We start from the raw sequence: 25,315 nt of genomic DNA, 5'->3' as shown, positions 1-25,315 counted from the left end.
GGCTTTTTGAACTGACTTGCCTATACCGGTGAGCAAGTGAATCCCGGAAGTCAAATGAACGGTCACGGGGTAGTACCGTGGCGGTGTGGCGTTGTAAACAGACCGTCTGAAACGACAGGAAGCGCCGGATCATTGGTAACGGCGCTGAGTCGGCGTGCGTTACCCGCCGTGAACGTCGGCCTTGGGGCGGCAACCTGAACAGCTATAGGATGCTTGGTCACCAGTTATAATACTTTGAGATGCATGCCTGGCCGCCGAACATGTTTCCAGGCATTAGGAGGGATAGGTCTCTCATTGATTTACCACAATATCGTCCTTCCTGACTTAGAATCGTGACTTGATTTCAGTATGCCGCGTGGAAAAGGGGAATTAATAATTGACTACCCGGATGCATCAAAGGGGGAGAGTTGGCTGGCGTTTGGGCTGAGCGGATAAAAGCCCACAAACCGAAGAACAGCGAGAGGAGAAGACGACCGGAGCGTTGACGTCGTCAGTGTCGCTCCTTCCGTCGCGCTCTCTCCGGTCCCTCGCGTTACCAGCCGCCCCCTCCTCCCGCGCGGAGAAGACCCCCCTCCCCCCTCTCGTCCCCAGCCCTCGCCGCAGCCATGGACGCCTACGAGCAGGTCCGCATCATCGGCAAGGGCTCCTTCGGCGTCGTCACGCAGATCGTGCGCAAGTCCGACCGCAAGGTGCGTGCTGTCAGGGAGATGGGTACATTTAGTCGAGGGGCGTGCGTACTGACTCATGTGTGCCACGTAGATGCTGGTGTGGAAGGAAGTGAACTACGGCGCCATGAGCGAGAAGGAGAAGCAGCTCATCGTCAGCGAGGTGCGTCTGCTGCGGTCTTTAAAGCCTGAGACTGTCTATGTGGCAGGGGCTGACGGCTGATTGCTGTGCAGGTGAACATCCTGCGCGAGCTGCGCCACCCGCACATTGTGCGCTACCTCGACCGCGTGATTGACAAGCAGGCCACCAAGATCTACATCGTCATGGAGTACTGCGAGGGCGGCGACCTGGGCCAGTTCATCAAGAGGAAGAAACGTGAGGGGTACGACACACCTGATGCCGATCCCGGGAGCAGCATCTTGCTGCATTTTAGGATCATCAGGTGATTTCTGACTTTTTTTTCTTTTCGGCGTGTGGTGTGAAGGTCCTACATCGAGGAGGGCTTCATTTGGCACATTTTCACGCACATTTTCCTGGCGCTAAAGGAGTGCCACCGTCACCGCGAAGGCAACGCCATCCGACCCATTCTTCACCGTGACATCAAGCCCGGCAACATTTTCCTGGACTCGAACGTACGCCATCCTTTTAATGGAGGTTTGTTGTATGCGGTGATGTTCTGACGTATGTTTTCTGTTTTTACAGAACAATGCTAAGCTTGGTGACTTCGGTCTTGCAAAGGAGCTTAGCAGCGAGTCTCGTTTCGCCCAGACGAACGTTGGCACGCCCTACTACATGAGTCCTGAGATGGTGAACGAGATGACCTACGACGACCGCTCAGACATTTGGGCTCTGGGCTGTCTCCTTTACGAAATGGCTACTCTCGGACCCCCGTTCGATGCAACGAACCAGTTGGCTTTGGCTAAGAAGATCAATGCCGGCAAGTTCACGCGCATTCCGTCGCAGTACTCGGAGGGTCTTTTCCAGGTCATTCGGTGGATGCTGCACAGGCAACGTTCTCGACGACCGCGGATTGAGGACTTGGAGCGCGTCCCGCAGTTGCAACAAAGATTACGTGCGTACGCTGCTGCCAATGCCCCTCAGCCTGCTGCGGACCAGAACCTGCAGACGTCATACAACCAGAAGATGAAGGAGCTTTTGGGCATTGAAGAGGATCTTCGTCGCCAGGAAGCTGCCTTGATGGCCCGTGAAAAGAAGCTGAAAGGTACGAGCAAATGTTGCCTTTAGAGAGACGACTATCAACTAACGACTGTTTTATAAACAGAGCTGGAGGTAGACTACATGCGCCGCGAGAGTGAGCTGAAGAAGCGAGAACAAATGGTAGAAATGATGACTCGCAAGCTGTCCTACAACGCAGCAAAAGTCGGATCTCCAACCACCTCTGACGACTCTAACTCCAGTGCAGACAACAACTTTAGCCACGGAGGCTCGCAAAGTCCCAAACGGCGGGTGGACAACAACAGTGCTGGTAGCGGCGGAAGTCCTCCGGGCCGAAGCAGTCGTCAGCCCAACCTAGCAGATTTTCAGACTCAATCGTCAGGAGACCTGAACGCGAAGATTGAGGAAGCACCAAGGTCTCAGCGCGGTGGACCTGAGTCTCAGCGCGGTGGACCTGAGTCTCAGCGCGGTGGACCTGAGTCTCAGCGCGGTGGACCAGAGTCTCAGCGCGGTGGACCTGGTTACCCTGCCAAAGGCCAGAGCAGCCCTTACTATGGTCCAACGGGCGATGTCAGCTCGACTCCGTCGACGGGAAACAGACTCCGTGACGCCCCCGAGCAAGTCGCCAACTTGGTAAGTAAAAAAGTGTTCTCCTTGGCAAGTGGATGCTATTCCAACTAATTACTTGTTTAATATGGATGCAGATGAAAGGAATGTGGAGAAAGAACAACTAGCTGGTGACGGGCGACCCCAAGCCCAGCACGGGGAATCTGAAGCCGGCATCAGTTAAATCTAGTCTGCGAGATTGGCACGAGAGCAGGTCTGGGCAGTGGAGGGGATGCGGTGCGACAGTAACGTATTATCTGCATGTGTTTTGGTGTAACTAATCGACAATGAAGGCGCACACTTAGCGACAAGCTGATCAAACGCCTTTGCCGGGTCTTTCACCGCCAAGCACGCACCGCCATGCGTCACCACTATTTGTACAAGATATTCAACCAAAACACACAAAAAAACAAGGCGCGGAATCCAGCTGCACTGCCAAAGCCATCCACGACGAAGAGGTTTGCAAAAGATAGAGGGTCCGACCAACGCATGATGAACCAGCTCAGACGGGAGCCATGGGGTAACTTCCGATTTCGATGGTTCAGCATGTTGCGAAAAGACAGGTTGAGGTAGGAAGGAACCACAGTAACATCAATTTGGTAAATTCTTTCTTTATGCTCAGTTTGGGTTTCGTGGATGACTGTTGTTTTCCTGCGAGTCTGCAGTAACTATTTCTCGTGACAGGATGACCTTGTTCCTGTAACTCGAACTATTCGTAATCGACCTGTTCCGCTTACCCAAGGGTGTATGCTCACTTGGCATCTTCTACTTCGGTGTTAGTGTCTTCCTCAGCTTCAGTGGTCGTCGTCTCTTTTGCCTCCACACGAATCTGCAGCAATGCTTCGACACGCGTCCGGCAGATTGGGCATGTACTGGAGCTCTTACGCAGCGCTTCAGCGCACTCACTGCAGAGACACATGTGTCGGCACGGCAAAATGGTAGTGTTCCGCGGCTCACACAAGCAAATGATGCACTCGGCGCCTTCGGGAATCTCAATTTCCTCCTTGGGTGCCTGAGTTGCGTCGGCTTGACCTTCGCCCGCCGCACCGCTACGTTCAGTTTTGGGTGCTGCAGTCACCGTGCCGTCGATGCCGTAGATCTCCTGCAGCTCGTATGTTAATCCGTCCACCTAGCAGACACCAGTCAGCACTCATTGCCTGTTGCCAGCCAAGAAGCTCGATCGTACCAGAATCTTTTGCTTGAGCATCTTGACTTCCCAAGTATCCCCACCTTTCTTGACGAACGTGCAGAATGTTGACTGAGATTGAGGGCGTTTTCCTGGACACCACGCAACGCACAAGTTAGGGGGTCAACAGCAGAGTGCGCTTCACATCGACTCCATGTGCACTCACTGGCAGATGAAACTTCCAGCACAACGACCAATGGGAACTGCATAGCTCCGGGCTTATACACCAGCTCGTCCGGTTCGTACGACGAGAAGTCCAAGAGCGGCAACGGCTGCTCGAGCTTCTCCTGGTCCTCCTCTTCTTTAGCCGCGTCCTCTTCGTTCGCGCCTCCCTTCAAAACGAAGGTCTGGCCCAAACCCGAAGGGAAGTGCTGGGTCAGCACTGGGTTCTTGTCTGCATGAACCAATGCAAAGCTGGAGCTGCCAGTGTCCGCGCTAATGGTCTCCGTTGCCACCAAGAACACACTGATGCGGCAGGGCTTGGTAGCATCGAACTGGAACTCCAACGCGTAGTGATGTGGCTCTGTGGACGACTGCTGTAGCTTGAGGCTGGCCTTCTTCAGGTTCACGTGGTTCTTGTTGAGGTTAGGGCTCGTCACACAGCCCTACCCGAAGTACCGTGTGGACCCTTTATTCTAATACTGAAAGGACACGCGCAGTACAGTGACTCTAAACTTTGATATTCAACGTCAAATGGTTGGTAGGCACGATATTTATCTGTGTTTTAGGCAACCACATACTTCTCTCGAGTGAGCAGCAAGACTAGCTCCCTGCTCCATAACTTACTTAATCTCACTCCTCCTTTTACCGTCTTTTCTACAAGTCCTTCTCTCAAGCGCTAAAGCCTGCTACATTAACAGGTCATGAGTCCCAGCCAAGTCTCGAGTGACGACTTCCCCGACTTACCGGGTCAAGAAATTTCGACGTGTGGAAGACCCGAGTGACGGCATCGCTTGATGGCAAGCACCTCCTCGGCTTCGTCACCAAGAAGGACTACGACGGAGTGAGCGATGACGACGACGAAGATGAAGATGGTTCGTCAGACAACGCCGACATGTCCGACGTCGAAGACCCTCCAAGGCTTCTACTCCTGTCGACTACGACTCTCAAGCCGTCGACTATGAGTCAAGCTCCGAGGAGGACGAAGCGGCCAGCGACGAGGACGGCAAGACAAAGTCGACACCCAGCCCACCCTCACCGATACGCTCGTTTTCGCAGCGGAAATCGCAGCGCCGAGCCAAGAAAGAGAGACCAGCACCGTTGTCATCCCGGCGCTTGCGCCGCATGGAAGCACAAACCAAGGCTTTCCTGATGAAGACTATGGACGACACGCACATCCGTCTTGTCAAGAACCTTCACTCGGCTTACGCCATTTTTCAAGCCATCTGCAAGAAGTACGAGGGAGCCGCGTTCCATGGCGACCCGTACTTCATCCAGCACCTCCTCATGGAAACCAAGTACGAGGAAGGAGTGATGTGAACGAGTTTTCCTCGTTCTCGAAGACGCGATGAGAGCCGCGTCCAAGGCGACCGAATCGGTCCTCACGGATGGACAGAAGTCACTGTACCTGTTCCACTCCATGCCAGCATCGTGGAAGGACGATCTGCGCATCTGGAAAGGAAATCGGAAGTACATCCCGTACGATGAACTCAAGATGAGCATCGAGAATAAAGTCCGCAAGATGGAGGCGCAAACCCGCTACTCTCTGGCGAAGGGTACTCCTGACAGTCGAAGGACCAAGGATGAACGTGCACTTATTGCACCAGAGCAACCCACATCACGTGGTACGTCCTACGGCGAAGTATGCAGCTACTGCCAAAAGCCGTATCATCACATTCGACTATGCCGTGGGTTGCAGAAGGATCTCCGCGATGGCACTGTCAAGGCGGGCACCGTTCTACCAGCGAATTTCGAGTTTCGCGGCGGAAATCTTCGCAGGTCCCACCCTTACGAACGACGTGACAACAATTCGGGTCGTGGCCGTGGATCATGGCAGAAAGGCGGCCGAGGTCGGAACAACGGCGGTCGTGGCAGCTACAACCGTGGCGCCAACGACAAGAGACAACAACTGTCTCGCCGTGAAGAAGGAGGCTACAGCCAAACTCGCCGTGATGAGGCTCGTATTGCGGTTGCCACTGTAATCAAGCCGGCACCACCTGCCATCAGCCTCACCGCTCAAGCCAGCGCTAGCTTCGACTCAACTGGACCATCGATTCAGGGTGCACGAGTCATGTCACTCAGCATGCTGAATGGTTCATCTCGAAGAATCCTGCCTCCGGTTTCATCACCGTCGGCGGAAAATCCGAGATTCCAATTGAAGGAACCGGCGATGTCGTGCTCCAAGTCACCGACTCAAAGGGGCAACACCGCCAACTCACGCTGCGCGACGTGCTCTACGCACCTCAACTGAAGTTCAACCTTTATCGGTTCCTGCAGCAGTGGAGCATGACTTCCGCTTCACATTCCAGCGCGCCGTATGCACGGTGCAGTCGGACCAAAGGTTCAATGTCAAGGCAAAGAAGTCCACCAGTGCCAAGCTGTACCAGTTCACGGCCTCGCCGATCAAAAGCAAGAAGTCCACGTGGCCATGTCAGGTAAGCCCACTGCTATTATGCTCTTGCACAAACGCCTAGGTCATCCTAACTTTCGTGTCTTACAGGCGCTGACTAAGGACCAGGCGCTTAAGGGACTCGAAGACACAGCCGTAGTTCCCCGAGACAATTTCTTTTGTTCTGCTTGCACTTATGCGAAGTCACACCGCAATGCATTTCATTCCAATATACATGTTGAGCGTGCTATCATGCCTCTACATAAAGTTCATTCTGACATTTGTGGACCGCTACCTGTTCCTAGTATTAGCGGGTGCCGGTACTTCGTTGTCTTTATTGATGACTTCACTCGCTACATGTTCTATACCCTATCAAAGCACGGAGTCAGCTATACTCCTGCTACGAGAACTTCCGGATGAAAGCGTTGAATATCTTCCGCTCAGACATTCATCTTCTTGAGTATACAGGCCCTCAGAAGATAAGGATATTCGGGTACTTCAAGCCGATAACGCCAAGGAATATGAAAAACTTGGTCGAGTTATCTTTGCACGGTATGGAACACATGCACAATTCACAAATGCATACACACCGCAACAAAACGGTGTAGCCGAACGACGAAATCGCACGATCCTAGAACGCATCCGTGCTCTCCTACTCGATGCCAAACTACCTAAGATGCTTTGGGCGGAATGTGCTACTCACGTCACTACACTACTAAATATGACACCTAGCGAGAACACATATCGACGCACTCCTTACGAACTCTGGTACAACCGTAAACCCAGCGTGGAGTATCTGAAAGTATCCGGCTGTGCAGCATACGCTCACGTGAATGACATCTACAGGGACAAGCTCGATGCACGAGCTAAGCTATGTATTTATCTGGGTATTCCCGAACATAAGAAAGGCTATCGTCTTATGGACGTAAAATCCCATGCGATCGTCTACAGTCGCGACGTGGTCTTTAATGAAACCAGTTTTCCAACGATTGGAACCGTTGAGGATACCTCCGAACCACTACCACTGCCGCTACAACTTGCCTCATTGACAGATCCAGCCCCATCGACAACTACAGACGATACACCTGTAGAGGCGGAACATACACCGCAGGTCGGACCAAGTGACGAGACTATCCCACTTTCATCTGATATCGCAGCGACGCCGAAACCGCTTCCATCACTGAGAAATGCCCTTGAACGTGGCACAATAAACTATTCCTTTATATCGGAGACGCCTTCTACTCCTCCACATCGCTCAACTAAACGCCCTCGGTACGAGGATGAAATAAATCTGACTGAGCTAAATTCTAAGGAAGATTCCGAGGAAGCAGCAGCACGTATTCACTCAGTTCTCAGCCTACTTGCTATCCGCTACGTGCCGGAACCCAAAACATATAAAGCAGCAATGGCATCTTCATACGCGAGAATGGCGAACAGCAGCCGAATCCGAATACCAGTCCCTTACGAAAAATAAGACGTGGGTCCTTGTCTCTCCGCCGAAAGGCCGGCGAGTTCTCCAAAACCGCTGGGTCTTTGTTGTCAAGTATACTGGCACTGGCGAGATAGATAGATTCAAGGCCCGTCTTGTTATCAAAGGATTTTACAACAGTACGGTATTGACTACGACGAGATATTTTCTCCTGTCATACGAATGGAAGTGCTTCGCCTTCTCCTTATCATAGCTGCGCATCTTGATTATGAGATCCATCAGATGGATGTTAAAACTGCCTTTCTCAATGGCTTCCTATCTGAGGAAATATACATGGCTCAGCCGGAGGGATTCGCTGCCCCTGGTCAAGAACACTTGGTGTGCAAACTATTAAAAGCCTCTATGGTCTTAAACAAGCACCTCGTATTTGGTATCAGACATTGTCTACTTTCCTAGAGAGTCTCGGTTTTCGAAAGCTGATTAAGGATCGCTGTGTCTTTATGGCGACATTTGACGGACGGGTCTGCTACATTGCAGTCTACGTGGATGACTTGCTTATTATAGCTCCCACGGTTAACCTCGTATGTCGTATTAAATCGGCCCTGAAACAGAGATTTTCAATGACAGATTTAGGGAGGTGAAATACATCCTCGGCTGGTCAATCGAACGAAACCGCAAAGACAAAACCATTCTCATTCATCAACGCAAGTATGCAACAAATGTCCTCGACAGGTTCAAACACCTCGTCACATACCCAACTGCGACGCCATCAGACCGCAGCATTAAGCTCACAAAGCCATGGAGCCTCCACTCAAGAAGAGAGGGAGGCAATGAAAGATATTCCATACCGAGAGGTCGTTGGAAGTATCATGTACCTCATGGTTGGCACTCGCCCAGATCTAGCATTCTATATGCGCGAAGTCAGCCAATTCTTATCAAATCCTGGAATGGAACACTGGAAAGCAGTGATAAGAGGTCTAAAATACATATCAGGCACAACAAACCAAGGTATACTGCTAGGTGGATCAACATCTATTGACGCCAGCAATCTAGCTGATCATCTGACAGCTTACACGGACTCAGACTATGCCAATTGCCCTGACACTAGAAGATCAGTTGGCGGATATGTCACAATGATCGGAAAAAGTCCGATATCATGGCTATCGAGAAAGCACCACACGGTAGTGCTCTCGACTACGGAAGCAGAGTATATCGCATTATGTCATTGCATGCAAGAAGTCATATTTCTTAAACTACTACTCAAAGAGCTTGGGTTTTCTACTACTAAATCGACAGTTATTATGGAGGACAATCAAAGCTGCATTAAGATCGCTACCAACCCGGAACTACACGGACGATCAAAGCATATTGACATCCGTTATCATTTTGTTCAAGAAAAGGTAGAACGACACGAATTCAACGTCGTTTATTGCAATACCAAGTCGATGGTAGCCGATATCTTCACGAAAGCACTAGACAAGCATCAGTTTCGAAATTTGCGTCGCAATTTAGGTATGCATTCACTTAAGACAGCGACAATTAGCAACACTTAAGACAACTACAGACACTAACTCAGTTAATCGTAGCACTTCAATGCATATTGAGTCACGAGTCATACGTGAGGTTTCTCCTACAAGGTTTACTCACGATGTCCTATAGGTTTTCCCTCTCACGAGGTTTTCCTGGCACACAGCCGCCAAATATATACAGCATACATGAAGCAACAATAAAGCTACTAATAATAATGTGATGCACTATGAAGCATAACCCCTTGATATCAGTGCAAGCCATGACACCGGTCACAGCGTCGCCAGAACACAAGTGTACTCACCAAACAGCGCAAGCAGCAGTTGCAGAGGGCTACCAAAGCCCTTAGTCAACCGCAATTGCACTGCTCAGTGAAAACTGTGTTCTTTGCGGGAATCGAACCCGCGGTGTCCGGACTGCGATCCAGACACGCAAACCACTACGCTACGATTTGCCAAGCATAAAAGTGCTGGCTCAAATCCTCCGGATAGTTCCCTGATGACGAGCCAGGGAGGCTGTTGAGGTTAGGGCTCGTCACACAGCCCTACCCGAAGTACCGTGTGGACCCTTTATTCTAATACTGAAAGGACACGCGCAGTACAGTGACTCTAAACTTTGATATTCAACGTCAAATGGTTGGTAGGCACGATATTTATCTGTGTTTTAGGCAACCACATACTTCTCTCGAGTGAGCAGCAAGACTAGCTCCCTGCTCCATAACTTACTTAATCTCACTCCTCCTTTTACCGTCTTTTCTACAAGTCCTTCTCTCAAGCGCTAAAGCCTGCTACATTAACAGTTCTTAACTGTGCACGTTTGCTGCAGCTCCGGCACCTCGACGGGGAGACGCCCTTGGTTGGACATGAAGGCCATGTCCGGCCGCCCTCGGCTCAGATACAGCGCCTGCATCTGCGCCGGTGTGTAGCTCCCGCGCGACGCGGCAGCCGCACCCGCCGGCTCCCCATACAACGTCCCTGTCGAGCTGCGGCGCTGGCGATTGACGCTGGCCGTGTGCCCCATCGCGTCGAATTGCGTGTTGCTCTGCAGAGCCCACGCCAACGTATATTGGCGGTTGAAGCCTATTATAGCTAACGACCTCAGGTTACAAAGTCACACGCCTCAGATTAAAGGTTACGCTGCACTACCTCAGCAGCTGAGCTTCAAGCTTGAGCGGATCCAGCTGAAGCAGCTTCTGCAATATAGTTAACCTTTGTATATTGACTCTACTCAACTGTCTTCAGACATCCCCCACGCGTTGGCGCCCTCGTCAGCGTCGGCATTCCACATGAACGAATTGGCTCCGTCTACAAAAGTAAAGTGGAATTAGTGAGAGTGGTAAGCAGCAGGGTACTTCTATCCAAGACGGGTTCAACGTACATTTGATGCCCTTCGCTGGAGGACAGCCACCATGAAGACTGCTTGGGTCCAAGTCGTTCATCGGCGTCTGAGAGTAGAACAGCGACGCCGTGAGCTTCACGGGCGGCACCGCGAGTCCCTCGGAGCACTCACCCATTCCCTCTCGCTCGATCCCAGTCACCAGACGCTCTTTCGAGTACGGGAACACTGTCTCGCCGCCTTCAGGACAGTCGTTCAAGTACAAGAAGAGCGTCGCGAATCGATTCGGCTCGAAGTGGTGCAAGTACTTGGGTTTCTCGTAGGTAAACTGGTCGCCAGCTCGCTTGGTCCAAGCCTCATGTACTAGGTCGAATGCTCGTGGATCACGACGCAGCACCTCAAGCAAAGCGTCGTCGTTGTCTTTGTTTTCAACAAGCCACGCATGCAGCTCCTCGGAGAGCATCTCGACAAGAAACTCGTGACTGTAGTCTTTGAGGAGGTAGTTGACCAATCGGTTCTGAAAACTCATGAAGAATGTCGGGTAGTCTTGTCCTCCGGGCCTCACGCGTTTCGGAACAGCCGCTATATCCGTGTCCATCACCGTTTGCACTTGCGCTTTCGCCCAACGTATCCACCGGAAGTAGTGCGTGACGCCACTCACCGGCAACTTTGGAAATGAATACTCCAATGCAGGAAGACCCACCCGTTTCTCCCACGACGCAACGATGAACGGCAGCATGTAGCCCTTGCTCTCCAAAAGCGGACCCATGATATCGTCTGACCCCCGATCAAGATTCTCGTCAATCCAATCTCTCCACTCTAAGTCTGCGTGCTCCCAGAAGAAATCGTTAGCCTGGGCGTCTTCCATGAAACCTTTGAGCAGGGCTTGCTGGAATACTGCTGTGCTCTGGGCATCCGGAAATAATGCTCCGTCCGGCAAGAACTCTTCAGGAACCACGTCGTCGCCATGCTCCAGGCGAAGCTCCTCGATTCTGGACGAGGCCCATTCAGCCCATGCCACGAACTCGCCTGCAGCCAACTGCTTAGTCGGCACAAACTCTTTCGAGGCAAAGTAGTCTTCGTGCTTGCGGAAGAACTGACCCGTTTCGTACCTCACGAGCTGCATCCTCTCCGTGTAGCCAGGAGACGGTAGGCGGGCGATCCGCGCGGATCGTTCACGGAAGTCACGCGTGAAATGGCTATCATCGAGGAACGCCGTGAAGCTCGTTCGGTCCGAATGGTATCCATCTTTTGCGTCGACACTGTCGACGGGCGAGCGAGAGAGATGGTCGATGCCCTCTGCGATAATAGCGTCCGCCTCCTCCTGCGTGAAGAAGCCTTCGACCGTGAACACCTTCGGACGCAGCGACTGCGTCGTGACGGTGCAGCCCTCGATCTCGCGCACATAGCCCACCTTGATCCCAGGCCACACCCATAGCTGTCCATTCAGAAGCACGTGCGCAATGCGCTGCGTATCCAGCTCGCTTGCCGCGAGGATTGGCAGGCCGTCGACGGAGAAGAGCCTCAGTCCATTGGCCACTCTGTCAGGGTCGGCTCCAAGGTGCAGCGCCGCTGTTTGGGCCAGCTCGAAGAGGCACGCCTCCCCGTCCTGCTGGTGCGTCCAGGGTAGATAGACTCCCTCGTTCTGCCCATTGAGCATGAGGAAGACTCGTGCCTGAGCTCGAAGCTGCTGCTGCTGGCCCAGCACCTGCTCCACGTGCGTCAAGCCTTCGTCCGTCGACAGGAAATCCGGGCAGGTCCATCCCTCGGCGGCGGCGACTAGTGCCGGGTGCGTGGCGATCTTCACCACATCGCTCTGGTACTTGTCCACGAGCGGCGCGCCCTCGGGTGACGTGGCAGGCTCCGTCGACGTCGAGACGCCGCGGTCGAGCAGCAGCCAATCGGACGGCGTCCAGACGGTCGCGAGCAGTGCCACACCCACGGCGAAGGCGAGCGTCACGAGGTGGATCGGCAGCGTCAAGCGCGGCGGGGCTTCCTCCCCGCCACTCCGCGTCGTCGGCGTCGGTGCCATGCCACTGGCACTGCCAGGCGATCGGCGTTGACGCAATACGTGCGTTTTGGTAACATTTGCAGAGGCGGGGCAAATGGGCTGTGGATGGACCCAATTCCCAAGCAGAAAATCGGACGTTGAAGCCGCGCAACGCCACGACGCAAAGCGTGGCTGAAGTTCGCGGATTCGATGCACTGTTGTCGGCCGGCCATGGGGATACACTGCGTGTTCCAATGTCGGCAACGGCAAGCACCGGTACATTTAATTTAATTTATCTGAGCATTGGACTCGGTCGTTTGCAGAGTCTGGAAACAAAATGGCTCCTATAAGAGAACGTGCTAAGAACTCGGTCTGACGGGAAGTATAGTGGGTTTCATCGATTTTGCCGTCTTATGTATCGCAGTCCGAATTATATAAAGCAAATCCCATCTGACCAGAGTTAGGAGCGTAAGATTCAAAGGGGAGGCATTCGAGATGGCCATACCTCCCCGTCGCTAAGGATGATCTGGCCATATAAGACAATGGCCCGCTGTATGTCTTCATCTAATGGTATTAATACTGAGTGAGGGTGTGAGGGATGTTTTGACGCAGGTCCCTTTTGCCGGCATGACCAACTCGGAGCTGGCCAAAAACGCAAGTGTTCTGATAAGCTCTGCAATCGAAAGGAAAAAAAAAAATCACCATTTGGGCGACAAAGACGACCCTTTTCCTCGTGAGACAGCCAACGCAGACACAGGCGCGTCATTCGACTGTGATTGGACTGCGTCGACATCTTGACAGAAATACCTTCGTGATCCGATGCACGCTGACTTTAGATATGGACATACTCGTTTTTTTTAGTCACTCCACCCTCTGATATACAGTATTCCTGTGTTACTGTATAGATGGATCGCTAGTTCTGGTGCAAGGACACCAATCTTGGCGCAAGGCGGCATTTCCGCTTTCGACCGCTTGAGCAGAAGCTTCCGTCCCAGCCCATCCACGCTCCAAGCCCCGCCACCATGCAGTCCGCCGTGCTGAAGACCTGCCGCCGCGCCGCCGCCTCGGGCCGCGTGCGCTCCGCCCGCGCGCTGACCACGTACTCGGGCGGCCAGCCGTCCGAGGGCCAGGGCGGCTTCTACGGCTCTGCCAAGACGCGCTCCGAGGCCAGCTCCAAGTTCAGCCCGGGCGCGCGCGCCGAGCCGCAGGACCTGACGAAGCTGCAACAGCTCATGCAGCAGTGGGAGGCACAGAAGGCCTCGCTCGCCGCCGAGGAGCAGAAGCAGGCGCTGGCGCGGATCGCCAGCGAGGAGGAGACGCTCATCCAGCGGTTGCTCATCCGGGGCGCGCCCGTGTGGGGCCTCTCCACGCAGCAGCGCGAGTTCGTGGCCCAGTGCAGCAAGGCCGCCCCCTAGGCGCTCTGCGTGTCCAGACCGCCGACCTCGTGCCTCTCCAGGAAGCGTCGCCTTCTTGTCTGTATCGCTCAGTATCTTGGAGGAATAAAACGGGATACGAGCTGCCAGTTAATGTATCAGTTGATCTTCTCGATTCGTGGAGGGTGTAGATGTAGCTTGTAAGATCTCTGCTTATGCGAACGCTGCACCACCACGGGCATGTATCCGGCAGCGGTGCCGCACTGTTTTCGCATTCGCGCGAACTCTCAAGACGTGGACCAGGCGTGAGAGAGATTCGAGAGCACGATTTGAAGCACGCACTCAAGCAGCCTCGCATGAGTCATGTGGAGTGGCAGCTTCCGAGCTCGGCTTCGCGCTTGGCGCGCCTCGAGCGAAGGCTGCCGCCGAAGAGCCTCTTGGCAGAGCCAAATCCTGGTGGTACAGCAAATGAGACGTGGCGATGGCCGCGTCTCATTTTGCTCGGCGTTTCTTCGTGCCGGGGGAATGGACCGCTAGGCGTCCACACGTGTTGCCCAGGACTGCGGGCCTGGGCAACAGCAAGTACTAGGTATAATAGCTGGCGAGGTGTTCAACAGACTACGTAGCTTGCAGAAGCATTATCACTTGAGTCGAAAACTGCGCACTCACAACATGTATTACAGTTAGCCCTGGGAAGGCGGCGACTGTCGCTCACAGTTTCAGACTGCTAATCGACTTGACCTGACGGCCGTATGTGGGCAGGTCCAGGGTCCGCTGCCGTTGCATGTCTGGGAGCTGTCGTACTTCGTCGTGATCGCTGTCCGCAGACGCTTCGCTCACGGTTCGCCTCAAGGCGGGCGGAGGTGCCTGCGCATCCGGTGCGCTTGACGGGTCCAGCAGATCCGAGAGCGCTGCTGGAGCTACGTGCGCGTCCATCAGATACATCCGCAGCGTTTCCAATCTAACGGCCGGCGAGCTGAAGGCTTGCGTAGGTGAAAGCTTGTCCCCATCCAGCTCGACGGCCGGTTCCATCGTGTCGGAATCTTGGCTGCCATCCGAGTCACGCGCGTCTTCCTCCCATTCTGTCTTTAATGAGATGCCCGCTCGTTCACTTGCTAATGCGCCGAGCTGTGCTACTAGTCGAGCTCGAATCTCAGGATGCAAGCCACTCTTCACGATCATCTTATGGTACATTCCAGCTGAGCGTGCTCCCGATACAATGGCGCTAAGCCATTCCACAATGCGCCGAAACTGGATGACGTTGTCGTGACAGACATGGTGGCGAAACAATTCAAACAGCTCAGGGTACTCGCCAAGTACACGGTGCTTCTGCACTGCAAGTTGCTCGACACGACGGCATAACGCGTTGGAGACTTCAAACCCGTGGATACCCGCGGAATAGCAACTGGAGCACAGTTCATAGTTCACGCAAGTGCTACAGCTCCACTTGCCTCCAACGATGGGACTGATTCCACAGCCGCTGCAGAGGGCGTCTTCATGAACGTGGTTCTTGTGATAACGGGCATTGAGGCGTGTCTTGACGTCACCAAGCATACCACCCACTCCAGTTTTCGAGCGCAGTCGACTGAATACTCCCCCACTTGGATTGGATCCCACAGCATGAAACGAATCGAATGGGAGAGATGCCTTTCGGCTAAACTTCTTAGAAGTACGGGACGACTCCAACATTGACTTGGACTCGGTCATGCTAATACTCAGGTCGATTGGATTCGATGTGAACCGGTCCTTTGACGGAACGAGTATTCGGCTGGCATGGAGTACCGAGGGACTGGAGGCATCACTCTTGGGCCCATAGAAAAGATGGTCTTTAGCCCACGCTAATGATGAATCGGGGGCTGTTGAAGCGGCTTCATTTATTCCGTCGTCACTTGAGGCTTCAAGACGCATTTCATCCTTGTGTTTATGATCCAGCGTGATCTTTAAATCCGATACCCGGACATATCGTGTGCGGACATACGCTTGCACTTTCAGATCATGCCGATTCTTCAGTAGCGGAACAATCAATCGCCTCATATCACGATTAACCTCATCGCCGAGGCTTTCGATCGAGATCTCTGGGTGGAAATTTGAGCGGATATCACGTCCTTCAAGCACGAAGCCCAGCCATTTTGAAATCTTCTCTCGACCACTCTCAGGCATGTTGCGAATTAATCGTTTTACAACCTCCGATTCCATGTCGATTGGCGCAACGGGAAACACCTCATCATCTAATTTCCACTCACTTTGTGAGCTAGCTGAACCTGTGCTGTCTTGGCGATTACGGGAACTCACACTGGAGAGCCTCGTCGTGTCTTGCGAATTTGATCTTCTATTCACCAGAGAGCTTTGACTACCACCACGGACGGAGCGTAGCATCTTGGTTTTCGTACCCAAGTAATCCAGATTTGGCGTATGGTTTCCTGAGCTCCGCATGTGAACATCGAAATCACGGAGCTTGCGTTGTAGCACCTCGATCTGGGAGTCATATTCAATACGACAGCTCGCCAATTCTTTTGTTAGCTCATCAACACGCTGCGCGCAAATTTTCAGCTCATTAGCCTTCGCCGCCACCTGTTGCCGAAGAAGTTCATTTTCCAGTACCGAGATACTTGCGCGCGATCTCTCCGACACCACTGCCACAGAAGATGGAGCAGGCCGAGCAAGTTTTTCGGTATCCAATTCCATGTTTTCCTCGATTGTAGCCTGTACAGAAACCTCACTGTCAGCAGTGCTGGCACTTGATAATGGTGGCGTCTCGACCACACTAGCCTTGGCTTGACGTCTTGCCAGCATGTGGTTTAGCTCTTCGCATTCCTTTGTCTTTGCCTCTAACTCGTTTTCCAAAAACGCCACTTTCTTTAAGAAGTCTGCATTTCCACTAACAATCGAAGCAACCTCACGCTCTTTTTCCAGGAGATTCTTGTTTTGCGCTTCGAGTTCAACACATCTGTCCTCCAGACTGGACATTTCTGCTGCCTTAGATGCCTTGTCATCTTCCAGCTCCTCCACTTTAGCTGCAAAACACTTCAGCTTCTCTACCGTCGTTGGCTCTGCTGGTTCGGTGGCGTCACTTTTAGCCTCGCGAAGTAAAGCCTCCAATGATTCGATACGCTTATCCTTTTCTGCAACAAGGATTTTGAACTCTGCCACGGTTCGTTCTTCATTCACCTTCGGCTTGTTCTTGATGCTCTTTGCGCGTGTGCCGAACCGCAAAGTGGAAACTGTCTCCTCGCTGTTGTAGCTACTAGAGCTAGCACAAACAAGTAGCGTTGTCTCGGAGTTTCCTCCAAGCGAGTCTTGCAATAGCCTAGTTAGCTTGGAGTCGCGGTACGGGATGTGCGTGCTAGCATTGCCACTAGTCAAGGCGTTCATAACGCTTCCCAGCGCACTAAGCGATTTGTTAATGTGCTGCGCCTCCTTGAGCGTCTGCCCTTTAGCGTGGGTCTTTCCGACCTTCTCCGATCCCGCTAAATCCACCAAGAACAGCTTCCCACTCTTCATCGACCCGGTCGTCGTATTCCGCTGCTCAATAGTGATGATGAACACGGAGTGGCTGCGACTCGACTCATTGTTCATCCTCGTCGAAGAAATTACTCTGTTGGCTCCTCCCAATCGCATGACGTCCTGCATTTCCTCCACAGAGGCGCAACAGACCTCCGTCGCGCCGGCGATCCACACGCCTCGCTCACGGCTCTCGCGAACATTTAAGTTTGTCGACGTGGGTTTGAGCAGGTCGCGGATCTTCTCCATGTAGATTTCAACATACGAGACTCGCACGATGAACTCGAGGTCCGACTGCATGTTCTGGATGCCGTCGAAGATGTCGGCCATGACGCGAGGGATGATCCCTTCGAAGTCGGCGTCTCCTGGCACGCCCTCCATGGAGAAGGTCTTGCCCGAGCCCGTCTGGCCGTACACGAAGCATGTGCAGTTGTAGCCGCGCAGAGCTGACTCCACCAGCGGCTTGGCGGTCGCCTCGTACACCTCCAGCTGCGACGACGTGGTGCCGAAGACCTGGTCGAACGTGAAGGTGTGGTCGTCCGACACGCCGCGGGCCTCGCTGTGCACGTGCGCGGCGGTGCTGTCCTCCAGAAGCACGCACTCCACGGCCTGGTGCTTCTGCTCCAGCTTGTTCTGCGGCCGGAAGCGAGCGCACACGCGGATGCCCGCGCGAATCTCGGCGGCCGACCCCATCGTCTCGGCGGAGGAAATCCCGAACTGCACTTGACGATTAGTTGAGGTGACGGCCATCTGATTCGGACCTGATCCTTGCCAGTCGCGACCGCTGATTGGCATACAGCTATGCCGAAGCAGACGTCTGCTGCTACATGTAGCAGCAGGCAGTGCCCAGGCTGGGGCCCTATCGATGGCCGGAGGTGGCAGGCACTCGGACAAACCTGACGCCTGGTCATCATTTTTCTATACTCGTGGAGGCGATACCCGGATAGCCGATGCCAGGGTGGTTGATTTTTTGCAGGATGCCGTGCCATCGCAGACGGGTATGCTTACCAACGCTGCTTAACTTCGTATCGCCGTCGTTGTATAAGCTTGGGCTGGCTGGTTGTGCGCCGAGGCATAGGTTACGAAGCATCGTGAAGGAGTTCCTGCATAGCTAAAGAGGACCTTCGGCGTGACCACCTCGTTTGCGACGGGCTCACAGTGCGCGGTGCTCACATTGGGCAGCTCAAGTGACTTAAAACGGTGGACTTGACACCACCCTGCCGTTTAGCGACGTGTTGTTCGCTTCATGACCTATTTGCAACTGCAATGCCTCAGAAGTACTTGTGAGCTTGCCCGTGCGATCCCTCTGATCTGGATAGCACCGTTGTTCAAACTCAACTTCTCTCATTTTGAACAGCAAATGGGTCCAACTCAGCGTGGTGGACCGGAGCAGCGTCAAAGTTGAATTGCACCTCGATTCGAGGACGGCAACTTCGCTTGACAATCAAATTGCCGTTTTCCGACACCACCAGAACCATACGCTCTTGGTAGCACTTTCCATCTTTGAATCAAAGTCTCCTGTGATCACTAGAAAATTAGCGCGATACTTCCCATCCCACATCTTCACCCTCGGCTCCGCAGCCTGTGTTCAGTATGGGGCCGCGTTGGAGGGTTGAGAGCAAAAGGGGGCCTTTCGCGGCCAGCATCTTTGTGCCCGCGAATCTCGACTTTTGGGAATTCCGCGCCATAATTTAGAAAATGTGCGCCGACCAAACGTGGGGCTCGGCGCGAGACCACCAGCATTTGCAGCCTGGAGCAGTAGCAAGCGCCCCGCCCGCCCCCCAGAAGACCGCAAGATGATGTCCAAGCTGAGCCTCGTGCGCCAGCCGCTCGCCCGCGCGCAGTCGTCGGTGGCGGCCGCCGTGTCCAACTACCCGTCGTACGTGCTGAACGCGCCCGCCACGGAGGTGACGACGCTGCCCAGCGGCCTGCGCGTGGCCTCCGAGGGCTCGCACGGCGAGACGGCCACCGTCGGCGTGTGGATCGGCGCCGGATCGCGCTACGAGACCGCGCAGAACAACGGCGCCGCGCACTTCCTGGAGCACATGGCGTTCAAGGGCACGAGCAAGCGCACGCAGCAGCAGCTGGAGCTCGAGATCGAGAACATGGGCGGCCACCTCAACGCCTACACGAGCCGCGAGCAGACGGTGTACTACGCCAAGGTCTTCAAGAAGGACGTGCCCCGCGCCATGGACATCCTCAGCGACATCCTGCAGAACTCCAAGCTGGACGAGGCCGCCATCGAGCGCGAGCGCGACGTCATCCTGCGCGAGATGGAGGAGGTCAACAAGCAGCAGGAGGAGGTCGTGTTCGACCGCCTGCACGAGACCGCCTTCATGGGCAACGGCCTCGGCCGCACCATCCTTGGCCCCATTGAGAACGTACGTGCTGCAGGCGATCTTGTCTTAAGAGATGGATTGCCTTGGGTGCATTAACTGACTGGCTAACGCTCTTGTTGTTGCAACTTCAGATCCGTAACCTCAAGAAGTCGGACCTGCAGGACTACATCGCCACGCACTACACCGCCCCCCGCATGGTGATTGCCGGCGCCGGTGCTGTGGACCACTCCCAGCTGGTGGAGCTGGCCCAGAAGTCGTTCGGCGACCTGCCCACGACCCCCGCGGTGGCCCCCACGCTCGAGCCCGTGCGCTTCGTCGGCTCGGACGTGCGTGTCAAGGACGACAGCATGCCGCTGGCCCACGTTGCCATTGCCTTCGAGGGCTTCAGCTGGACCAGCGAGCACTCGTTCCCCCTGCTGATCATGCAGACGCTGCTCGGCAGCTGGGACCGCACCTCGGGCGCCGGCATGAACATGTCGTCGAAGCTGGGCCAGGTGGTTGCTGAGAAGGAGCTTGCGCACTCGTACATGTCCTTCAACACGTGCTACCAGGACACGGGTCTGTTCGGTGTGTACGCTGTGGCGGACAAGTACAAGCTGAACGACCTGACGTGGTACACCATGGAGGCGCTGGTGCGCCTTGTGCACAAGACCACGGATGAGGAGGTTGAGCGCGCCAAGACGCAGCTGAAGGCCAACATGCTGATGCAGCTGGACGGTTCGTCGCCGATCTGCGAGGACATCGGTCGCCAGATGCTGACGTACGGCCGCCGCATGACCCCCGCCGAGATCTTCGCGCGCATCGACGCCGTGGACGCCGCCGCTGTCCGCAAGACGGCTGACGAGGTCATCAACGACAAGGAGCACGCCCTGGCTGCCACTGGCCCTATCCACGAGCTGCCGGACTACAACTTCATCCGTCGTCGCTCGTACTGGCTGCGATACTAAGCGGGTCGTGTCGTCCCTACATCCCAACATTGTCAAGAAGGGAGAATGAGGCATAGAGGCTGAGAGAGATAAGCAGAGTTGAGTTTTCTGTAGGGAAAGCGGACGGGCCGGACGCCACTTTGCCACAGGGGAAAAACACGAACGAATGGAAAGAAAAATGAATCGACTACATAACGCAACGTGTTCATGTCATCGCAATTTGCTGTCATTTATCGATGATAAATCGCCGAGTTCGATGCAGTAAGCCTGACGTGGTGAACATTTTCCCAGAAGCTGTGATTTGTGCGCGAGTTGAAGTAATACCAAGCCCCGAATCCCGCATCGAAAACTTTTTCGAGGTTGCCAAGCTTGAGATCTTTCAAGAAAACGCGCAAAGCTCGTTGGCGAAACATTGTCTGGATAGTCTTCGCGGCTGCATCGACAACGGGATCACTGAGTGTTCTGCAGTTAATTGAATTTGGTGTTGGCATAAGTTTGGCGCCAAGGGAATAGTGGTAACGACGCAATAATCTTGGAGCTTCCCACTGACTCAGCCGGGTGGTGCGGTTGTAGTAGAAGTACTGGTTGTTGCAAGGATTGAGCACCCGCTGATACGTTTCGGTCAGCAGATCAGCGAGACAACCACGCGCTCGAAATGCTCGGAAAGCAGACTGAATCACAAGTGCAGCTGACGCTGTTCGACTCTTCGATGCTGAAATACCTGTGATTGCTTTCTTCTGCCGACTCGAATCTAGCGCTGGTGACAGGAGCTTGTCGGGATGCTTCGTCACGGACTCATTTTGCTGAGGCCCTTTTTCATTGGAAAAATCGCTGGAACTAGGCTTACCTCCCAGTGTTGCGATTCGCTCTCGCACTTGCGCAAGCTTCTCTTTGTTGATATTGACCTTACGGTCTAACACGCGGAGCTTGTAATGAATCTGATTTCGAGGCGAGTTACTGTCACCGGGGTACCACACGAGAGTTTCTCGCGGTGCTCGCTGACGAAGGAAAGATGCGCAACGCTCATCAGAGTCGATTTCTGCCAGTAGTATTGTTTCGGTAGCTTGAAACGTGGCAATACTAGCGTTGGTGGACGATGCTAATCGTTGTGTTTTAGGGAGAATCTCCAACGCATCTCTTGGCGTTCTTATAGTCCCATTCCACGTCATTCGCGCCCGCAATGGTGGACTTTGACTTTGTGGAGGTGATGCACTGGGTTTAATTATCAATGGTGGAAGTGCTATCTCGTCAGCCGCACAGACCCAACGTTTTGCAGTATTTCGTTTTTTTCTGTCAACGAGGGAATCGTGTGATATATGATCTGTTTGATTGTCATCATTGGCCCCAGCACTGTTCAAATGAAGTACAGGAAGTGATACGCGGTCACTGCAGAGCCCACCAGTTGAAAACTCACAGTTCGAAAACGACTGTCGAATACGGCATTCGACAGCCTCGTGTCTGGTGTTACCAAAATCTTTGCTGCTGTCACCAGTATGACCACCACACAGACGAGTGGGATCTGCGTCAGGTTGCAACTTGGACCGCGTGCCAAGCTGCGAATCCATCGTAACGCTGGAAACTACACTTTCGAACGATGGGCATCCCGATCCCATGATTCGGAGAAAGCAGCCAATTTTAGTTGTCAGCCACGCTGCAGGGTGGAGCTTCAAATAGGTACTGCAGACGCCCAACTACGGACAACCGCATTCCTGAACTGGTTCTACTATGGCCATGGACGAATTTGGTCGCGAGCATTACGTCGCGGAAGCTCCTGCTGGTCGGCTGGGCATCTTGCTCGCTGAAAATGAACGTGGCTTCGTTGTCGTTCAAGGGTTTGGAGAAATTCCGACCGATGAGACCAATAAACAACGACTGGAAACGATGCGACAAATAGTTCGTTCAGGGGATCGGCTTATAGCAATCGATGGCGACGAAGTTGTTCACTCAAGTCTATCACAAGTCATCGCTCGCCTGGGAAAGCTTTCAGCGAAGAAGCGACAACTGACGTTCGCACGGTATCATCCACCACAACGCCCTACCAAAACCTACGACCCCGAAAAATTGGTTGTTGTTCGTGCTCCTAGCGGCCCGCTGGGCTTGATCCTGAGCGATGTTTTACACTACGGTGCAGTCATCGAAGGTTTCCAACAACTTCCTGATGGATCGGCTAGTCATTTCAAAAAGTACCTAAACGTTCACCGCGGGTGTCAGATTGTCGATATCAACGGCGTAGACGTGTCTGGGCTACCACGAGAAGAAGTTACGAATGTGCTGATTGAAATGAGAGAACAAGAGAAAGAAATCATCCTGTATCGCATGACTCCTGGCACCTGTGCTCGATTCTCACAACTCATAGTCTTACCAGAGCACAAACGTCTCAATATCACTGAAACTGAGCATTACCGCTGTGTGGTGGCTACTGGTGTTGGTACAGAAGTTGTGGAAGGTGACATCTTAATGGGTATCAACAACACGGACATCACGACCATGAGTCGAGCTGTCGCCATGGAGTTGCTGAATCAAACGCCACACCCACAGACGCTTACTTTTTACCGCCAGGAACCAACAATTCTGCCGGAATGCCACACAATGCAGATTGAGGCGGGGCCTTCTGGCTTGAATCTGGATAGTAGTGATCCTGCACACGCTAGGATTACGGGGTTCACTACACCAGAAGATGCTGATCGGCCAACATGCAGGAACTTGAAAGATTTCGTCCCTGGTAGCTACATTATCGGCGTTAATGGGCTCGACGTGCACCAACATTCGCTTGCAGATATCTCCAAGCTGTTTTTAAAGTTAAGGAACACTTCCAAGGAGATCGTGGTGGGAAACACGCCTTTGATGAATCGTCTAGAAAACACGCGGTCGACGGCAACAATCAGCGTACCTCCTGGACCATTGGGTATTGTATTCGATAGCGGCCATGACGATGTAGCTCGCGTGGCAGGATTCAATCCGATGGCAAATGGAACCCCAGGAGCTATTGAGCAAAGCGGCCAAGTTCCAGTTGGATCGAGACTACAAACCATCAACAAGATGAACGTGACATGTTTGACTCTGAACCAGACTGTCGGTTTGCTGCAGAAGCTGTCCTCGTCGCCAAAAGAACTGGAGTTTGCAACACGCACCAAAGCCGGCGAGTGCAACCTTCGTACAGTGAGTATTCGGGTCCCACCTGGTCCTTTAGGCATCGATTTGCGTACAACCGTATCCAACGCGGCAGCCGTTGATCGCTTGAACGAGGACCCCGCCTGCGGTCCCACACATATTTTCACTCACGGTGGTGTGGTCAGTGGATCCGAAATACTTGCCATCGACGGCTTCGACGTCAGTTCACTGCAGATCTCGGAACTTAGCCAGCTGCTGCGACTGCTTGCACCACACGAGAAGATCATCACCTTTGGCACGACGGTTGACGCGTATAATAGCATGCTCAACCCTGCAGACAAGCCTGCGCTGAAGAGCTTAATTGTCTCGAAATCTCCTATGGGCATAGAGTTTGATAGCTCACTCGAAAATGCTGCTTGCACAACAAATGTGGCCAAGAGTGATTCCAACGAAGAGATTCCAGTCGGCAGTCGTCTCATCGCTATTGATAACGTCGACATCAGAGCGCTGTCGCTGAGTGAGGTGGTCGAGATACTTAAAGCTTTGGCTGGGCTCCACAAGACGCTCACTTTCGACACTGAATATCGCCAGGTTGCAGCTGCATTCTCCACGATATCAGCCCCCAGGTCGCCCATTTTGAAAAAGATACTGAAAGGCTCTTCAGCAGCTGACGCCATCTCCACAGTGTTGCCACAGCAACCTTCCTCCTCACCCACCACTACCACTGCATCGCCCACGAAATCAACAGTTCGTTTTGCCGGAGTGGAGCCTTTGCAAGAAACCCCGAACCTTCCAACCAAAGTACGTGCGTGTACGCACGCACCTGCATTATATAGTCGAATGCTAAACTTTACTGTCATCGTAGGCATCCCAGTCACGTCCGCCGCCGTTGAATATAGATCCTCCGTCAGCTCCGCTCTCCGCGCTCTCCATTCGCACAGCAGAAGTGACCAAAACTGCGACTCAAGTGGGACCATCCAACAACCCAAAGCAGGAGCCCGCCTTGAACTCACCGAAAACGCAGTTTATGATCAGCATGGTGAGTTGGTTGGGTTATATACTGCCACTTATCGCTTTCGACCCTCACCGCTCTAACGCTTGCATTGCATCTTTGCCAGTCCTCGTGGTCAGGCTCCCGTGAATCAAGCCGTCTGGTGGTCGACAAGTCTGATAAGCGTCTCCATATCATGCCCCTGAACCCCTCCTCTCCACGCTCAGCCAAGACGGCGGAAATTGCTTTTGCCGACATCTCGTCCCTGGATACTGGGAAGGCCAGCCCGCCCCCGTCGCCATCCAAGAGGGGTCTGTTTCGGTCGCTCTCGTCAAAGAAGGACATGGCGGAGCGCTATGCCGTCGTCATCTCGGCCGTGGAGACCAGCCAGAGCAGCGGCAAGAAGAAGACCAAAGTCTGGGAGTTCGACATGCTCTCCAGCGCCGAGCGCGACGAACTCGAAGCGATTCTATTGAACTGATCGGTCACTTTCGATTTTCTATAGCCTCTTTATACTGACCAGACGTTAGTAAAACACGGATAAATGCGGTATTTTACCTCAAGTTAGTAGTATTTTGTTGCGTCGGTTAATCCAGTCCAGCGTGAGTGGA

The 25,315-nt window shown here is 53.6% G+C and overlaps 8 protein-coding genes across 8 annotated transcripts; 4 read left to right on the top strand and 4 right to left on the bottom strand.

The window, feature by feature from the left end:
• Positions 1-605: 605 nt before the first annotated feature.
• On the top strand, positions 606-2,576 carry IUM83_00017 (NEK protein kinase; the record flags this gene model as incomplete). The annotated part of the gene is made up of 7 exons (XM_067923750.1): positions 606-689; positions 760-828; positions 900-1,048; positions 1,151-1,298; positions 1,369-1,888; positions 1,949-2,475; positions 2,547-2,576. 7 exons carry the CDS (start codon positions 606-608, stop codon positions 2,574-2,576), a joined length of 1,527 nt encoding a protein of 508 aa, XP_067789326.1.
• A 623-nt stretch (positions 2,577-3,199) lies between these two features.
• Positions 3,200-4,197, bottom strand: IUM83_00016 (RING zinc finger-like protein; the record flags this gene model as incomplete). Its single annotated transcript, XM_067923749.1, has 3 exons — positions 3,200-3,577; positions 3,635-3,726; positions 3,801-4,197. 3 exons carry the CDS (start codon positions 4,195-4,197, stop codon positions 3,200-3,202), a joined length of 867 nt encoding a protein of 288 aa, XP_067789447.1.
• A 5,733-nt stretch (positions 4,198-9,930) lies between these two features.
• Positions 9,931-12,505, bottom strand: IUM83_00015 (uncharacterized protein; the record flags this gene model as incomplete). The annotated part of the gene is made up of 3 exons (XM_067923748.1): positions 9,931-10,226; positions 10,371-10,442; positions 10,516-12,505. 3 exons carry the CDS (start codon positions 12,503-12,505, stop codon positions 9,931-9,933), a joined length of 2,358 nt encoding a protein of 785 aa, XP_067789533.1.
• A 980-nt stretch (positions 12,506-13,485) lies between these two features.
• IUM83_00014 (uncharacterized protein) lies at positions 13,486-13,878 on the top strand (the record flags this gene model as incomplete). Its single annotated transcript, XM_067923747.1, has 1 exon — positions 13,486-13,878. One exon carries the CDS (start codon positions 13,486-13,488, stop codon positions 13,876-13,878), a length of 393 nt encoding a protein of 130 aa, XP_067788836.1.
• A 3,070-nt stretch (positions 13,879-16,948) lies between these two features.
• IUM83_00013 (kinesin family member 3) lies at positions 16,949-18,251 on the bottom strand (the record flags this gene model as incomplete). The annotated part of the gene is made up of 3 exons (XM_067923746.1): positions 16,949-16,958; positions 17,045-18,012; positions 18,234-18,251. 3 exons carry the CDS (start codon positions 18,249-18,251, stop codon positions 16,949-16,951), a joined length of 996 nt encoding a protein of 331 aa, XP_067788839.1.
• An 882-nt stretch (positions 18,252-19,133) lies between these two features.
• On the top strand, positions 19,134-20,623 carry IUM83_00012 (Mitochondrial-processing peptidase subunit beta; the record flags this gene model as incomplete). The annotated part of the gene is made up of 2 exons (XM_067923745.1): positions 19,134-19,718; positions 19,808-20,623. 2 exons carry the CDS (start codon positions 19,134-19,136, stop codon positions 20,621-20,623), a joined length of 1,401 nt encoding a protein of 466 aa, XP_067788840.1.
• A 2,778-nt stretch (positions 20,624-23,401) lies between these two features.
• IUM83_00011 (uncharacterized protein) lies at positions 23,402-23,796 on the bottom strand (the record flags this gene model as incomplete). Its single annotated transcript, XM_067923744.1, has 3 exons — positions 23,402-23,411; positions 23,493-23,623; positions 23,734-23,796. 3 exons carry the CDS (start codon positions 23,794-23,796, stop codon positions 23,402-23,404), a joined length of 204 nt encoding a protein of 67 aa, XP_067788837.1.
• Positions 23,797-24,034: 238 nt separating this feature from the next.
• Positions 24,035-25,185, top strand: IUM83_00010 (uncharacterized protein; the record flags this gene model as incomplete). Its single annotated transcript, XM_067923743.1, has 3 exons — positions 24,035-24,514; positions 24,579-24,752; positions 24,832-25,185. The coding sequence occupies 3 exons, from the start codon at positions 24,035-24,037 to the stop codon at positions 25,183-25,185; spliced, it is 1,008 nt and encodes a 335-aa protein (XP_067788838.1).
• Positions 25,186-25,315: the final 130 nt, after the last annotated feature.

The sequence above is a fragment of the Phytophthora cinnamomi genome, assembly GCF_018691715.1.
Source record: "Phytophthora cinnamomi strain GKB4 chromosome Unknown Contig53, whole genome shotgun sequence".
NCBI classification, from domain to species: domain Eukaryota; phylum Oomycota; class Peronosporomycetes; order Peronosporales; family Peronosporaceae; genus Phytophthora; species Phytophthora cinnamomi.
This window is presented reverse-complemented; position numbering and strand designations above follow the sequence as displayed.